Source organism: Nerophis lumbriciformis, linkage group LG20, assembly GCF_033978685.3.
Source record: "Nerophis lumbriciformis linkage group LG20, RoL_Nlum_v2.1, whole genome shotgun sequence".
Taxonomy (NCBI): Eukaryota; Metazoa; Chordata; class Actinopteri; order Syngnathiformes; family Syngnathidae; genus Nerophis; species Nerophis lumbriciformis.
Window position 1 is genome coordinate 18878090 of NC_084567.2, and position 18947 is coordinate 18897036.

Consider the following 18947-nt stretch of genomic DNA (forward strand, 5'->3'; position numbering starts at 1 on the left):
AGGTGAAAAACATGTCTGCATATGCAGCAGACAATGCCAGTGTCAATTGTGGCAAACACAACAGTGTGTATCAGAAGCTGAAACTGAGCCAAAAAGATGTGCTCCCTGCAAACTGTTTGGCCCATATTCTGCATAACGCAACCAGATATGCAGCAAGCAGCCTTAATGTTGATGTGGACAATTTTTTGTGTCATTTTTTAAAAATTATATATGTTAACTACATTTAAGTCCACACATGTTATGCTTTGTGGCACTCTGCACTTGAAAAGATTAATCTCAGTGGTCACTTTTTGAACACCACAATGTATTGAATAAATACAAATACTGTTAACAAACACTTGACTTTAATATTTTTTCCTATTCAGCCACACAAACATCATCTTTAAACCACTCAAAATTGTACTATAAATAAGAGTATACCAGAGTCCTATGTACACCATAGTAATTTATTGATATGCCGCATAATGTCCTCCTTTTTGGTGTCATGGAAATGGTCACCCTAGCTTGCTAGCTTGTTTTTGTGTGTGCAAATTGTTTTGTTACTTGACGCTATAAAACCAGCATGCTAACTGTCAGCATTTCAGTTCAGAGTAATATATTTTGGTACTTGACGCATATTACATTTAGCATTTGAACATTAACATTCTAGAGGTATACACCTCACTGTCATATATTCTGGTATTTTGCTAATGCTAACTGTAAGCATGCTATTGTTAACATTTTGCCATAGCACTGTTAGTATGCTCACTATCTTTTAGCTCATTTTGCCCAAATTTTTTGTTACTTGATGCCATCCGACCGGCGTGCTAACTGTTAGCGTTTCAGTTCGGCTTTGGCTCCTTCAACTTTCACACAAATTGTTTTACCGAAATTGCATTTTCTAGCTTTTTGGAAAATAAAGAAATCTATATATTGTACTGTTTTTGAAAGTGACAACTAACATGATATAGTTAGCATTTCAATATGCTAACAATAGCGTTCTAGATTTTTTTGATACTTCAGCAGGGATACACTTCAGTGTCATACATTTTTCTTATTCCTCTAATGTTAACTGAAAGCACGCTATTGTCACCATAGTACTGTTAGCTTGCTAGGTATTTTTTTTTGTGCACATTTTTTTGTTACTTGACACTATCTAATCAGCATGCTAACTGTTAGCATTTCAGTTCAGAGTAATATATTTTGGTACTTGACGCATGTTACATTTAGCATTTGAACATGCTAACATTAGCATTCTAGAGGTATACACCTCAGTGTCATATATTCTGGTAACTGTAAGCATGCTATTCTTAGAATTTTACCATAGTACTGGTGGCAAGCTCTCTTTCTTTTAGCTCATTTTGCCCATATTTTTTGTTACTTGACGTCTTCCGGCCAGCGTGCGATCTGTTAGCGTTTCAGTTTGGCTTTAGCCCCTTCAACTTTCACACAAAATTGCATTTTCTAGCCTTTTTGGGGAAAAAAAAAATCTATATATTTTACTGGTTTTGAAGGCGACAACTATCAAAATGGCCCTCACATCCTATAATTGATCAATCTGTGGCCCAGGAACTTTGTCGGAGTTTTTTTTAGATGGCTATGTAGGCGTAATAGATAAATCACATTACCCGCATTGTTAGCCGCCTCTTACTAGCAGTTTATTATGCAGAACGCACAGAAAAGGGAAAGACTCACCTAAGCATTGTGGGTGATGGTCAAAATGCAGTTTTTCTCGATTGAAGGTGTATCAAGCGCAAGTCAAGCAGGAAGATTATGTCCACAAATACTTGAAACGGAGACTTGTGGCACATCCTGAGTGGTTTTAGCTCAAACAAGTTGCAAAATGCTCAGCACCTCGGGTCCATACCAGCAGGCCTCCTGTACCTTGTTGCCTGTGGAGCGCTTCTCACTGGTGGACAAAGTTTAGTCGGTACGTGACCTGATGGCCGTTGTCCCAGGCGTACAAAACCTTCTCCTTGGGGTTGTAGTCGACCTGCGTGGTGAAGGAGTGCTCGTTGGTGAAGGCCAGGTGCGGGACGGCTTCCGTGTTGGTGTGCGTGTCGTAAGCGTAGCGCACCTCGCCTTCCTTCTGGTTGTACACGTCGACGGCGTACAAGACGCCGCAGATGATGAAGCAGTTGCCGTACGAGTTCCTCTTCAGACCCGTCCTCCAGGTGGTCTCCTTTTTCACGGACAGGTCTCCCGGGTCCAGTTTGCTGACGACGATCACTTCCTGCTGGTGGTAGTCGTAGTCCACGGAGGGGTAGATCACCCACAGTCCGGTTTCGTCCACCGCAAAGTCGATGTCCGAGTGGCCCCTCCATTTCCACGGGGTGGTGTCCTCGTAGACCACGTCGTGCAGGAGCGCCCAGGCCGCTACGTAGCGCATCTTCAGGTCGTACTTGATGATGTTCTTGGTGAAGGCTCGGTTGTAGTAGAAGGCGCCGTTGTAGACCACGTGACCCGTGCCGATCCAGTTGTAGGGAAGTTTGAAGAGGTTGCTCCAGCGGCCTACGACCAGGAAACGTTAGCAACACGTTAGCAAAACAAACCTTCAATTTCGTGCTCAAGTTATGAATTATTGGCAGTGTTTGGAAAATGACTAATTATAGTAGGCTGACCATATTCTGAAATCCCCAAAAGAGGACACATATATGCGTGCCAAGGCGGGCAGCACGCCAAGGCCGGGACTAGGTGAAAATTTGCCAATGATACTTGAACTTGCTTTATAAATAATATATTTATTTAAATAAAGCATTTTTTCTCCTCTGCTGACAGCAGTGTTGGCACTAGGAATTTTCAAAATGGGGTCCCAGGGACCCCATCAAGTCATAAAAATGGGGTCCCACAGTAAATTTTTGGGGTCCCACTTTTTTGTAAGCGTTTTGAAAACAAATGATAAACGTATGCATTGTCCTGTTATATCTCACATTTTATATTGTGCTTTGGAAAAAGGTTGTCATAAACGTTACTTAATTCATTAAAATAAATAATTAAAAAAGAAGACACATTTGTATGCATATGTAAATGTATTCAGTTATAAACATTCATTCACTTTCTTCTTTCCTTCATGGATCTAAACTTTACCACTGCTGGTAGTTTTTTCTATGTTTTTTTTAATAAGTTGTAGGTGTATTTATTTCAGTATAAAAGTTTGGGGGGGGGGTAGCGGGGGGTGTATATTGTAGCGTCCTGGAATAGTTAGTGCTGCAAGGGGTTGTGGGTATTTGTTCTGTTGTATTTATGTTGTGTTACGGTGCGGATGTTCTCCCGAAATGTGTTTGTCATTCTTGTTTGCTGTGGGTTCACAGTGTGGCGCATATTTGTAACAGTGTTAAAGTTGTTTATACGGCCACCCTCAGTGTGACGTGTATGGCTGTTGAGCAAGTATGCATGCATATATATAGTCGTGTGTGTCAAAGGCCGTAGATATTGTGTGACTGGGCCGGCACGCAAAGGCAGTGCCTTTAAGGCACGCTCCCAATATTGTTGTCTGGGTGGAACTCAGGAGAATGGTTGCCCCGGGAGATTTTCGGAAGGGGCACTGAAATTTGGGAGTCTCCCGAGAAAATCGGGAGGGTTGGCAAGTATGTCAATCAATCCGCTCTCTCGCTGTCTCTGCCCCTCCCTCACGAATGCTGTTGCGTGCGCACACCTTCACAATTTGTTTTGTTTTTAACCCCTTCTTAACCCTGGACGTACTTTGAAAATACACGCAACCCTGACTCAAAATGCCGGACATTTGAGGCATTTAAGAAACCCCGCCCGGACAGCCCGGACAGCCCCGCAAAAGAGGACATGTCTGGGGAAAAGAGGACGTATAGTCAGTTTAAATTATAGTTACTTTGCCTAAAAAGTAATTGAATTAGTAACATAATTACTCTTAAAGAAATGTAATTACCGGACTACAAGCCGCGACTTTTTAAGGTTTTTTCCTTCGCTAACGGCCATAATGTTTTGTGTTCAATACGTTTTATTAAAGCCAAGCAGAGGACTGAAAAGGTGTGTTATTGTTTGTGCTATGGCGCCATCTTTTGAACGAGTTTGCTCCCTGCAGGTGGTGGGAGTTGAAAATGTATTATAAAACTGCCCATAGCGTTTCTACTCGTATGGATTCATCACTCCAAGCAACGTTTGTAAGTTAAGTTAAAGTACCAATGATTATCACACACACACTAGGTGTGGTGAAATTTGCCCTCTGCATTTGGCCCATCACCTTGTTCACCCCCTGGGAGGTGAGGGGAGCAGTGGGCAGCAGTGGTGCCGCGCCCGGGAATCATTTTTGGTGATTTAACCCCCAATTCCAACCCTTGATGCTGAGTGCCAAGCAGGGATGTAATGGGTCCCATTTTTATAGTCTTTGGTATGACTCGGCCGGGGTTTGAACTCACAACCTACCGATCTCAGGGCGGACACTCTAACCACTAGGCCACTGAGTAGGTCGTTATATATATATATATATTATATATATATATATATATATATATATATATATATATATATATATATATATATATATATATATATATATATATATATATATGTATGTATGTATATGTAACTTTTACAATATAACTAAAACAATCCTTACTTACTAAACCGTTCCATGTGTGATGTCTGTAGAGTGTTTTCATGCATATTTGCACGTGCTATCGTAATCAAGCTAGCGTTGTTAGCATCAGCTAATATGCTAACATGTTTACAAGTGTCTGCGTTAGTATTAATAACTTACAATGGCATTCTTTTTGTATTGTTTCAGTTTCACAAATTCCTCAGTAAATTCACCAAAACGTCACTGTGGAGTTATTGAGTCTGTTTAGCTGATTGCAGAGCTAGCTTCTGCAGCTAGTGGGTCCTTGACCATGACTTCTGTTTTGTTTGATCATCCCTTTTACTGCCGTGTTACAGACACTGTTTGGAAACAGTTAAGGTATGTAAATAAACATTTCCAGAATATTTCTGTGTAAACTAATTTCACAACGTATATATCTGCGGCGTATAGTCCGGTGTGGCTAATATATATAAAAATATTGTTTTCTTCTAAAATTTTGATTATATTATGGTGTGCTCTATAGTCCGGAAAATACGGTAATTATTCGGAAAAGTAATTTTTTTTACTTGTAACTTATTTTAACCCAACTCTAAAAAACCTAATTCAACTATCTGGCATATGCAGTTGAAAGACGTTTCATGAAAGTAAAGTGTGTTTGTATGTCCCTGGTGACATGTGACGTCAACAAGGGAGTCAGACAGAGCAGCATTAGCTCAGCTGTGTTTGGTAGCTCTTGTGGAACGGCAGCTCTTTTGAATCTTTTCACTTTATTGTGTTAGTGCTAGCTAATAAAGAGATTGAATGTGCTTCCATGGCTGTAGTCTCCTTGTCCACAAACAGGGTACTGTAGGATTGCAAGCTTGTCACTTCATTGGTTTGTTGTTCATTATTCCCTCGTAGTAGTGGTGTGCAAGTGTGTGTGTGTGTGTGTGTGTGTGTGTGTGTGTGTGTGTGTGTGTGTGTGTGTGTGTGTACTTACATGTTTGCTGTGTGATGTTGCCTACTTCTATTTGTGTAATCAAGTTCATTTTATTGTCTCGTTCTGGTCGTTGCTTTCATTAGTGAAACGTTACTTCCTGCATCAAACTTGCTCTCATGTTGACATAAAACCGCATCAAAAGTAGCGTGCCACGTTACTTCAAACGCATCGGTAACGGTGTATCAGTGTACATGAACATAATTATTCAGATTACTCCTTACGAGTAAACAATGTTCTGAAAATTACTTAAAAAAAAAAATTCATTATAGTTACCAAAAAAGTAATTTAATTACTAAAAAAAAGTAATTTAATTACTAAAATAATTACTCTTAAATAAATGTAATTAATTACTAGGGTAAGTACTTAAAAAACCCACCTAACATTTTCAGTTGATGGACCTTTCATTTAAGATCACAGTGTGCATGTGTCTGTGCTTTTAAAAGGCGGGGCCTGTTGCCATGTGACGTGTGACGTCGTCGAGGGTTTCAACGCCGGAGCTGTGTTTGTTAGCAGCGGCTCTGATGCTCTTTTGAATCTTTTTACCGGACTGTGTTACCTCTGCTTAATGAAAAGATTGAATGTGCTTCCATGGCTGTCATATCTTCTTGTCAACAAACGGGGTATTGTTTGGATGGCAAGTTTGTCACTTCATTCATTGATTTGTTGTTGATAAATCCCATCATGTACGTGTGCGTATGTTGTCTGCTGTGTCCAAGTTTGATGTTTTCTCCTCCTATTTGATATCAAGTTTATTTTAGTGCGGTCCTGCTTGTTGCTTTCATTAGTAAAACAAAATAAAGATTGAACTTGCCGCACTTATGATGCTGCTTGTTGTTGACATAAATACAACAACATTAAGCTATCTCTAACGGCAAAAGTAATACATTCAATTACTCGTTACTAGTAAAAGTAATAATAATAATAATAACTGGGATTTATATAGCGCTTTTCTAAGTACCCAAAGTCGTTTTACATGTAGAACCCATCATTCATTCACAACTGGTGGTTGTAAGCTACTTTCATAGCCACAGCTGCCCTGGGGTAGACTGACGGAAGCGTGGCTGCAATTTGCGCCAATGGCCCCTCTGACCACCACCTATCATTCATCAATTCAATTCACCGGTGTGAGTGGCACCAGGGGCAAAGGGTGAAGTATCCCGCCCAAGGACACAACGGCAGCGATTTTTGGATGGTAAGAGGCGGGGAGCAAACCTGCAACCCTCAGGTTTCTGGCACGGTTGCTCTACCCACTACGCCATGCCGCCCCTCAAAGTAACAGCGTTATTACGAACACTGCTAGTAAAAGTAACGGCGCTAGTTAAGTAAATAAGTAAACAACTCCTGACCTCTAGCTCTGTACTGTTGCATTATGTCCTTTGTGTTCTTTGATGTTTCCCTCTTGTTTTCATGGGTTTTTGCCTTATTTTTGTGGACTTTCCGTATCTGCACTGAAACCACAACATTTCCCCATTGTGGGATAAATAAATCTTAATGAGCTTGTCGGCGGTCTAAAGGGACAGGCTTCAGTCTGAGTGGTGGTTTTCCGCCTGGAACAAGTGTTTGACTTGTCTCCATTCAATGGTGTTACGTTATGTTTGGATGATGAAAAGTGCAGGGGGCATGTGCTCCCTGACCCCCTTTCAATTACGTTCGTACTTATAAAAATACAGAATACAGTACCAAGACATTTTTTGGACAGCCACTCTTACCCACTCCCTGCACTAGAAGAGATCAACAGTATCATCGTGTCTGTCACAGGCCGACTGTTCTTTAGAAAACGTTCCAGCTGCAATCAGACTGTTTGAAGGACATATGTGCCATTTGTTCTCTATTGTGTTGTGCGTGTTGTGCTGTGTTTGTGCGTTTGCTGATGTTGCCCCAACAATGTCATTTCCATAAAAAGGCCCACAATCAAGTTACGAGCAAAAATTCCGGTCATGAACCTCCCTGCCACTTGTTGGCGTAATGATAGTTGCGAGTAAAACCGGAGTTTTACTCGCGAGCATTAGCTTATAGCTAGAGGTGGGCGTTGTTTTTCAAAGCACGGTTGTGAAGAAAGTGAGTGTGAAGCACAGTGCTGAAAAATTAAATTGATAATGTTCGTTGAATTAAAGAATGAAATGATCAAAAACATGACAGAGCGTGTAGTTAGCTAACTTGCTGAAGCAGTTTGAACACAGCACTGCGGGTCTGCTCCATACTGAAGCAGAATGACTCTAACGCCAACCAAGGAGGTAAAAATAATATCGAAATGACGGGCATTTATCCACCAAAATATGGAGAAGCTGCTGATGGTGGGTTTGACGACGAAGCAGCTCAAAGGAGATACTGTAGAATTCCAATACTGTACATTATTATTACATTACTCCATAAAACTGCTGTAGTTGTTTGTAGTACATTATATTGTACTGTTTTTAAACATTATTTATAATATAAAATATATTTTTTTCTATTTAAAAGGCATGTTCATCGTTAAAATTTCGCTGTTATGGGGTATATATATATATATATATATATATATATATATATATATATATATATATATATATATATATATATATATATACGTATATATGTGTGTATATATATGTCACTATATATATAAATGTGTGTGTATATTTATATTGTATATATATGTGTATATATATATATATATATATATATATATATATATACACACACATATATGGGCAGCACGGTGGACCAGGGGTTAGTGCCAAACCATCACCCAACCATGCAAATTTTGCATTTCCTTTGGAAATCGAGGTCCCAGAGTCTGGAGGAAGACAGGAGAGGCACAGGATCCACGTTGCCTGAAGTCTAGTGTAAAGTTTCCACCATCAGTGATGGTTTGGGGTGCCATGTCATCTGCTGGTGTCGGTCCACTCTGTTTCCTGAGATCCAGGGTCAACGCAGCCGTCTACCAGCAAGTTTTAGAGCACTTCATGCTTCCTGCTGCTGACCTGCTCTATGGAGATGGAGATTTCAAGTTCCAACAGGACTTGGCGCCTGCACACAGCGCAAAATCTACCCGTGCCTGGTTTACGGACTATGGTATTTCTGTTCTAAATTGGCCCGCCAACTCCCCTGACCTTAGCCCCATAGAAAATCTGTGGGGTATTGTGAAAAGGAAGATGCAGAATGCCAGACCCAAAAACGCAGAAGAGTTGAAGGCCACTATCAGAGCAACCTGGGCTCTCATAACACCTGAGCAGTGCCAGAAACTCATCGACTCCATGCCACGCCGCATTAACGCAGTAATTGAGGCAAAAGGAGCTCCAACCAAGTATTGAGTATTGTACATGCTCATATTTTTCATTTTCATACTTTTCAGTTGGCCAACATTTCTAAAAATCCCTTTTTTGTATTAGCCTTAAGTAATATTCTAATTTTGTGACACAAGGAATTTTGGATTTTCATTTGTTGCCACTTCAAATCATCAAAATTAAATGAAATAAACATTTGAATGCATCAGTCTGTGTGCAATGAATAAATATAATGTACAAGTTACACCTTTTGAATGCAATTACTGAAATGAATCAAGTTTTTCAAAATATTCTAATTTACTGGCTTTTACCTGTGTATATATATATATAAATTATATATTTTTATATATATATATATATATATATATATATATATATATATATATATATATATATATATATATATATATATATATATATATACACACATGTGTGTGTGTATGTATATAGAAGTTACATTTAGCTCGGGAGTGTAACAAAAAATAAAGTCATCTTTTTTTCTTTTTTTCAAAACTTAAATCCAAGATCAACTTCAGATCTATTTGTCAATATAAAAAAAACAAGTTGCACGTTTTATTGTATTTTTTAAATTTTATGGCAAAAGCACAGCATTTGCAAAACTTCCCTACAAAATTTTTTCCAAATGGAATATTTTTTGGGTCAAATTTAGATTACAGTTAAATAAAATCACACTAAAATTGTCAAGGATCCAAAAGGGTCCCACACATAACATTTGTAAAAATAAGTCATACATTTGTTGCTTTATTTTCAACACTTACATTTTTAGATCAACTTCAGATCCATCTGTACATTATATTATTAATATATATATATATATATATATATATATATATATATATATATATAATTTTTACGTTTTTTTGTTTGTTTTATGCCCTTTTTGCCAGAGAAAACTTTTTTAGATCAACTTCAGATCTATCTGTCCATTATAATATATATAAATATATATATATATATATATATATATATATATATATATATATATATATATATATATATATATGTATATATATATATATATATATGTATATATATATTTTTTTTAACGTTTTTTTGTTTGTTTTATGCCCTTTTTGCCAGAGAAAACTTTGTATGGTAAAAACAAAAAATATTTCAAAGTGGAATTTTTGATGTGAAATAATTGGTCAAATATAGATTGGTCAATAATCCATAACATTAATTTTAATTAATAATTTTTTTTGAGCAATAACAGTTCAAATAAATCACACTAAAATTCTCTGGGATCCAAAAGGGTCCCACACATAAAAGTGTTAAAAATAAGTCGTACTTTGTATTTATTCTTTTTAACTTCAACGCTTAGGTTTCTAATCAACTTCAGATCTATCTGTCCATTATAAGTAGTTTTTGTTTTGTTTGTTTGTTCGGTTTTTTAAGCCCTTTTTGTCATAGGAAACACAAAATATGGAGTATTTTCCACAAAACAATATTTTAAAGTGGACTATTTGATGTGAAGTAATTGGAACCTTGAATAGGACAATAATTCATAACTATTTTTAAAAAAATGGTATAGTTTTTTAGAATGGGCCGCAGTTTGGACACCTGTGATGTAGCTAATGACAATATAACACGCACAGTGATGGACACAAACAGCGCAGCGGAACACCAACATTAACGCTGCGACCCCCACACTCCTGACCCCTCCCCACTGAGCCTGGTTCAAAGGGGAGGCCAGACCACGTCAGAGAGCAGCGGGTATCAGCGCCGCTCCTAAAGACAGCAAGTCATCCGCACACAACTTTGAGTTCTCTTCTCTGCAGGAGGCTTATGCATGCAAGTGAACGCAGAAAGCAGATTGTCCAAACAGATTTCCATCAACAAGCGAAATCCGACGTCATCGTCTGTTAAAGAGCATAATCCAATTCTTCCGTTGTTGTGGATGAAGAAGGAGTCGATTGTCCTGCCCTTGGAATTCTTCAGATCTCACTTTCATAAAGGCTGGACGGCATTAGCCACACATGCAAGCAGGCTGCTTGTCATTGTTGATTGTTGCCTATCAGTGCCTCGTCTGCTTCTAGCACAAATATTCACTTTGATCGTTAAACAACCGATCATAATTATTTTGATGTTGCGTTAAACACAGATATGTCTCTATTGACATTGTAACTGCTAATCAATGCTTCTAAATCAGGGGTGTCCAAAGTGCGGCCCGGGGGCTATGTGCCGCCCGCATCTATTTTTTTGTGGCCCATTTAAAAAATGCTATTACAAAAAGAAAAATGCACATTGGAATTAAACATCAAACAGGTGTAATGTGTTTATATTAGTGTTGTCCCAATACCAATATTTTGGTACCCGTACAGGTACCAAAATGATTTTGATACTTTTCGGTACTTTTCGATACTTTTCTAAATACAGGGGGACCACAAAAATTTTAAAATTGGCTTTATTTTAACAAAAAATCTTACGGTACATTAAACATATGTTTCTTATTGCAAGTTTGTCCTTAAATAAAATAGTGAACATACAAGACAACTTGTCTTTTATTAGTAAATAAGCAAACAAAGGCTCCTAATTTAGTCTGCTGACATATGCAGTAACATAATGTGTCGTTTATCATCCTATTATTTTGTCAACATTATTAAGAACAAGTGGTAGAAAATGAATTTTTAATTCACTTGTTCATCCATCCATCCATCCATCCATCTTCTTCCGCTTATCCGAGGTCGGGTCGCGGGGGCAGCAGCCTAAGCAGGAAGCCCAGACTTCCCTCTTCCTAGCCACTTCGTCCAGCTCTTCCCGAGGGATCCCGAGGCGTTCCCAGGCCAGCCGGGAGAAATAGTCTTCCCAACGTGTCCTGGGTCTTCCCCGTGGCCTCCTACCGGTCGGACGTGCCCAAAACATCTCCCTAGGGAGGCGTTCGGGTGGCATCCTGACCAAATGCCCAAACCACCTCATCTGGCTCCTCTCGATGTGGAGGAGCAGCGGCTTTACTTTGAGCTCCTCCCGGATGACAGAGCTTCTCACCCTATCTCTAAGGGAGAGCCCCGCCACCCGGCGGAGGAAGCTCATTTGGGCCGCTTGTACCCGTGATCGTGTCTTTTCGGTCATAACCCAAAGCTCATGACCATAGGTGAGGATGGGAACGTAGATCGACCGGTAAATTGAGAGCTTTGCCTTCCGGCTCAGCTCCTTCTTCACCACAATGGATCGATACAGCGTTCGCATTACTGAAGACGCCGAACCGATCCGCCTGTAGATCTCACGATGCACTCTTCCCTCACTCGTGAACAAGACTCCGAGGTACTTGAACTCCTCCACTTGAGGCAAGATCTCCTCCCTAACCCGGAGATGGCACTCCACCCTTTTCCGGACGAGAACCATGGACTCGGACTTGAAGGTGCTGATTCCCATCCCAGTCGCTTCACACTCGGCTGCGAACCGATCCAGTGAGAGCTGAAGATCTTGGCCAGATGAAGCCATCAGGACCACATCATCTGCAAAAAGCAGAGACCTAATCCTGCAGTCACCAAACCAGATACCCTCAACGCCCTGACTGTGCCTAGAAATTCTGTCCATAAAAGTTATGAACAGAATCGGTGACAAAGGGCAGCCTTGGCGGAGTCCAACCCTCACTGGAAACGGGTCCGACTTACTGCCGGCAATGCGGACCAAAGTCTGACACTGATCATACAGGAAGCGGTCCGCCACAATCAGACAGTCCGTTACCCCATACTCTCTGAGCACTCCCCACAGGACTTCCCGGGGTACACGGTCAAATGCCTTCTCCAAGTCCACAAAGCACATGTAGACTGGTTGGGCAAACTCCCATACACCCTCAAGGACCCTGCCGAGAGTATAGAGTTGGTCCACAGTTCCACGACCAGGACGAAAACCACACTGTTCCTCCTGAATCCGAGGTTCGACTATCCGGCGTAGCCTCCTCTCCAGTACACCTGAATAGACCTTACCGGGAAGGCTGAGGAGTGTCATCCCACGATAGTCGGAACACACCCTCCGGTTCCCCTTCTTAAAGAGAGGAACCACCATCCCGGTCTGCCAATCCAGAAGCACCGCCCCCGATGTCCAAAAGATGTTGCAGAGTCTTGTCAACCAAGACAGCCCCACAGCATCCAGAGTCTTAAGGAACTCCGGGCGGGTCTCATCCGCCCCCGGGGCTTTGCCACCGAGGAGCTTTTTAACTACCTCGGCAACCTCAGCCCCAGAAATAGGAGAGCCCACCACAGATTCCCCAGGCACTGCTTCCTCATAGGAAGACGTTTTGGTAGGATTGAGGAGGTCTTCGAAGTATTCCCTCCACCGATCCACAACATCCGCAGTCGAGGTCAGCAGAACACCTGCTTCTCCACCATACACGGTGTTGACATTGCAATGCTTTCCCTTCCTGAGGCGGCGGATGGTGGTCCAGAATCGCTTCAAAGCATCCTGGAAGTCGTTTTCCATGGCTTCCCTGAACTCCTCCCATGTCCGAGTTTTTGCCTCCGCGACCGCTAAAGCCGCATACCGCTCTGGCCTGTCGGTACCTGTCTGCTGCCTCCGGAGTCCTATGAGCCAAAAGAGCCCGATAGGACTCTTTCTTCAGCTTGACGGCATCCCTCACCGCTGGTGGACGGGTTCTAGGATTACGCCACGACAGGCACTAACCACCTTACGGCCACAGCTCCAATCGGCCGCCTCGACAATAGAGGTACGGAACATCGTCTACTCGGACTCAATGTCCAGCGCCTCCCTCGTGACATGTTCAAAGTTCTTCCGGAGGCGGGAATTGAAATTCTCTGACAGGAGACTCTGCTAGACGTTCCCAGCAGACCCTCACAATGCGTTTGGGCCTGCCAGGTCTGTCTTGCATCCTCCCCCACCATCGCAGCCAACTCACCACCAGGTGGTGATCGGTAGAAAGCCCCGCCCTTCTCTTCACCCGAGTGTCCAAAACATGAGGCCGCAAATCCGATGACACAACTACAAGGTCGATCATGGAACTGCGGCCTAGGGTGTCCTGGTGCCAAGTGCACATATGGACACCTTTATGTTTGAACATGGTGTTTGTTATGGACAATCTGTGACGAGCACAAAAGTCCAATAACAAAACACCACTCGGGTGTAGATCCGGGCGGATATTCTTCCCAATCACGCCTCTCCAGGTTTCACTGTCAACATGAGCCTTGAAGTCCCCCAGTAGGACAAGGGAATCACCCGGGGGAGCCCTTTCCAGTACTCCCTCGAGTGTATCCAAAAAGGGTGGGTACTCTGAACTGCTACTTGGTGCGTAAGCACAAACAACAGTCAGGACCCGTTCCCCCACCCGAAGGCGGAGGGAAGCTACCCTCTCGTCCACTGGGTTGAACTCCTTTGAGCCGGGGGGGCAACAAGAATTGCCACCCCAGCCCGTCGCCTCTCACTGCCGACAACGCCAGAGTGGAAGAGAGTCCAGCCCCCTCAAGAGAACTGGTTCCAGAGCCCTTGCTGTGCGTCGAAGTGAGACCGACTATATCTAATCGGAACTTCTCCACCTCGCGCACTCGCTCAGGCTCCTTCCCCCCAGCGAGATGACGTTCCACGTCCCAAGAGCTAGCTTATGTAGCCGAGGATTGGACCGTAGAGTGCCCTGCCCTCGGCTTCCGCCCAGCTCACATTGCACCCGTCCTCTATGGCTCCTGCTATGGGTGGTGAGCCCATTGGAGGGGGGACCCACGTTGCCTCTTCGGGCTGTGCCCGGCCGGGCCCCATGGGAACAGGCCCGGCCACCCGGCGCTCGCCATCGTGCCCCACCTCCGGGCCTAACTCCAGAGGGGGACCCCGGTGACCCGCGTCCGGGCGAGGGAAATCTGGGTCCTTTGTCTGTATTCTTCATAGAGCTCTTTGAGCTGCTCTCTGTCTGATCCCTCACCTAGGACCAGTTTGTCTTGGGAGACCCTACCAGGGGGCATAAAGCCCCCAGATAACATAGCTCCTAGGATCATTGGGACACGCAAACACCTCTCCCACGATAAGGTGGCAGCTCAGAGAGGAGTCCACCTGTTCATTTACTGTTAATATCTGCTTATTTTCTGTTTTACCATGTTCTATCTACACTTCTGTTAAAATGTAATAATCAGTTATTCTTCTGTTATTTGGATGCTTTACATTAGTTTTGGATGATACCACAAATTTGGATATCAATCCGATACCAAGTCGTTACAGGATCATACATTGTCCAGGGACATATTTCCTGAGTTTATAAACATAATATACATTGGAAAAAAACGAAAGAAGATGTTGGGATGCCAAACAATATCGACATAATCATCGACTAAACACGCTCCTGTACTTGGTATCATTACAGTGGATGTTAGGTGTACAGTAGATACACCAATGGCGTTTGTTTACATTTTGACGCCGGTGAGCTACGGTGTGTAGTGAAACATGTTTAGCTATTCCTCGTCCTGCAGGGATGATACTTGTAAGAAACTTAATTTATTTGTCACCATTGAGGATTAGTGATTTAGAAGTAGCTACAACACTGCAGACTGGGACTGGACTTTAACCTCTAGCTAGCTAGCCATGTCTTAAAGCACCTCTTCCTGTGGGCGTTTCAGTGTTATAACTTCACCTTTATCATTAGTTTTTAAGCCAAAATGCATCCGTTTTCCCTTTTCTGTCTACACACTGTGTCTGCTTGTAAGTACTCCGTGATTTGCCGACGATACCACAGTGGTCGGGCTCATCTCCAGGGGTGACGAGGCTGCCTACAGAGAGGAGGTCCTGAAGCTGACGGCCTGGTCTTCGGAGAACAACCTCGCTCTCAACACCAGCAAGACCAGAGAGATCATCGTCAACTTCAGGAGGAGCAGCACCGACCCTGCCCCCCTCTACATCAACGGCGAGCGTGTAGAGAGGGTCCACACCTTCAGGTACCTTGGAGTCCACATCTCTAATGACTTCTCCTGGACAGTCAACACCACATCAATCATCAAGAAGGCTCAGCAGCGGCTACACTTCCTTAGAGTCCTCGGGAAGTACAACCTGAAGCCTGACCTGCTGCTGACCTTCTACCGCTCGTCCATCGAGAGCCTGCTGACCTACTGTATTACGGTATGGTACGGCAGCTGCACTGCAGCAGACAGGGAGAGGCTGCAAAGAGTGGTCAAGACGGCTCAGAAGATCATCGGCCGCCCTCTCCCCTCTCTGACGGACATCTACACCTCCCGCTGCCTCAACAGAGCCAGTGCCATCATCAAAGACAGCACCCACCCTGGCTCTGACCTGTTCCACCTGCTGCCGTCTGGGAAGCGCTACAGGTGCATTAAAACCAAAACAAACAGGCTAAAGAACAGCTTCTTCCCCAGGGCCATAACCATCCTGAACGGACTGCCCTATTGTCCCTCATAACTGCCTTCTCTTCGGTGCAATAACCCATTCCACCAACCACCCTGTTTTTGTTTTGTTTTTTCATGTATATATTCATTTCACACCATATTCATTGCACTTCTACATTTTTTTAAATTTTTATATATTTGCACATTGTTTTTCTAGCATGCACACATCGCACTGTATGGAATGGCCTCAATCTCGTTACCTTGCGTAATGACAATAAAGCTGATTCTGATTCTGATTCTGATTGTGCGCTATCGAACATGCTCGTCTGCTCGTACACCAGCAACGACACAACGTGACGGCGACAGGGGAACGGGGGGTGGTGGACCGGTACTTTTCAGAGGCGGTATAGTACAGAATATGATTCATTAGTACCGCAGTACTATACTAATACCGGTATACCGTACAACCCTAGTTTATATATTTGCTTATTGTTGCTTGAGGTTTTTTTGTGGTTCGGAACCGAGCAAACAGAAACTGGAACAGGTTTTCTTTGGAAGAAAGGGCATAAAACAAAAACACAACAACAACTTAATGGCACTTGATCAGGGGCGTCCAAATTGCATCCCACGGTCTGCCGACATATTCAATATGGCATGCGAGATGACATGCGTTTAATTATAAATCTTACCCACAAGAGACTCCAGTCATTATTTCAGTTTTGAAAGTCCTCTTATGTCACTATCTATCGATCAACGCGAGTTATTCAAATAAATTACCTTTAATCGTAATCTGAGTGGTGGTATGCGCAGTATTCACTTATATGACCCAACACAAACAACCTTCCCCTATCATGGTGCAACAAAAAAAAACAAAAAAACAACCAACACAAAATGTCAACACACATGGTCACACATAACACAACCTGCTCACTGAACTTTGTGGACATTATAAAAAAACATCCATGCACCATTTAAAACATCTAAATTACACCCATTTAAATCTATTACAAAGCATGATGGGAAAAATACAAAACTCTCTCCACACTTGTCTATGTTTGCCAAATTTTAGCTGCTTCATATTTCTGATTCGTTATGAAACTTTAAGGAGGTTGTCACGGAAGTAAACAAGGTAGGAGTCAAACATTCACATACTCTTAATGTCCAACTCTAATAATTATATATCCATTATATTATTATAATATGTACACATATATATGTATAGGCTGTATACATATATATGAATATGTATATATATATATATATATATATATATATATATATATATATATATATATATATATATATATATATATATATATATATATATATATATGCATAAAACGGCAGCATTTGGATTATATATAAATGTGTATATATGTGTGTATATGTATATATGTACATGAATGTATATACAGTATATGTATATACTGTATATCTATGTATGTATATATATATGTATATTTATATGTGTGTGTATGTATATATATATATATATATATATATATATATATATATATATATATATATATATATATATATTAGGGGTGTGGGAAAAAATCGACTCGAATTCAAATCGCGATTCTCACGTCGTGCGATTCAGAATCGATTCTCATTATAAAAAAAAATCGATTTATATTTTATTTTTATTTTTTTTATCTTTACATTTTTTTAATTTATTTATTTATTTTTTTAAATTAATCAATCCAACAAAACAATACACAGCAATACCATAACAATGCAATCCAATTCCAAAACCAAACCCGACCCAGCAACACTCAGAACTGCAATAAACAGAGCAATTGAGAGGAGACACAAACACGACACAGAACAAACCAAAAGTAGTGAAACAAAATGAATATTATCAACAACAGTATCAATATTAGTAACAATTTCAACATAGCAGTGATTAAAAATCCCTCATTGACATTATCATTAGACATTTGACATTATCATTAGACATTTATAAAAAATAAAAAAAAGAACAATTGTCATGTCTGTGTAATCATGTTTTGTTTTAAGTCATGTTTTGTTTAGTTATTGGAATCTTTAGTTTCTGGCTTTTCACTCCCATGTCTTGTTTCCATGATTACCCATTAGTTTCACCTGTTCCACGTTTGGACTCATTGTGCACTCTTGTTTGTCACCATAGCAACCCATTAGTTTTCACCTGTCACGTCACGCACCTGTTTCACGTTTTGAGTCACGCACCTGTTTTCGTTAATCATGTCTGTAGTATTTAAGTTCAGTGTTTTTAGTTTGTCTTTCTGACGACATCTCCATATTTATGCTTCTGCACACTCTCATGATCCTTGCTGCTCTTTTTTCATGCCGGTTCCATGCCAAGTAAGTTTTTGTTTATTAAGCCACAGTTAAGTGTTTTTTGTTGTTCATAGTTTTTGCCTTTGTGCAAGTGTTTGGTTTCATAGTTTGTTCTCCGCCATTGTGCGCGCCTTTTGTTTACTTCCTTGTTTTGTATTTATAGTCTTTAAATAAAAAATGTACCTTCATTCCCGTCTCGCCCGAGCCAACTTTCCGTTGCATCTCGGAAAAGCAAACACCCAGGACCAAGTCATGACAGTATGTCGTCAACAGACCCGCTTTTCCGCACGAAAGTTGGACAATTTAGATGAGGCTTCTTGGGAGGTCCTCCGCGCGATGGAAGAGGAAACTCTGCGCTACTCCTCCGTGGAGTACAGAGACTCCATTTGGTCCCAGGAATGCGGGGACGCAGCGCAGTGCCGGAAGCGCCGCTCCCGACGAAGGACTTCAGGAAGAACTTCCGCGAGCCGGCACGACACGCCGCTCCCACAAGCCCCTCCCCCTCCGAGCGGAAGCAAGCAGCAGCCAGCCCGGCTTCGCCCGGATGACGTCAAAGA

At 41.7% G+C, this 18947-nt stretch overlaps 1 protein-coding gene across 1 annotated transcript in view; it reads right to left on the bottom strand.

Moving 5' to 3' along the window:
• Nucleotides 1-213: 213 nt before the first annotated feature.
• Nucleotides 214-18947, bottom strand: part of olfml2a (olfactomedin-like 2A) — an 84716-nt gene continuing 65982 nt past the window's right edge. Inside the window, exon 9 of the mRNA XM_061980567.1 lies at nt 214-2490. Coding sequence (XP_061836551.1) covers nt 1886-2490 — 605 coding nt within the window. The 3' untranslated portion in view covers nt 214-1885. The remainder of the gene's footprint in view (nt 2491-18947) is intronic.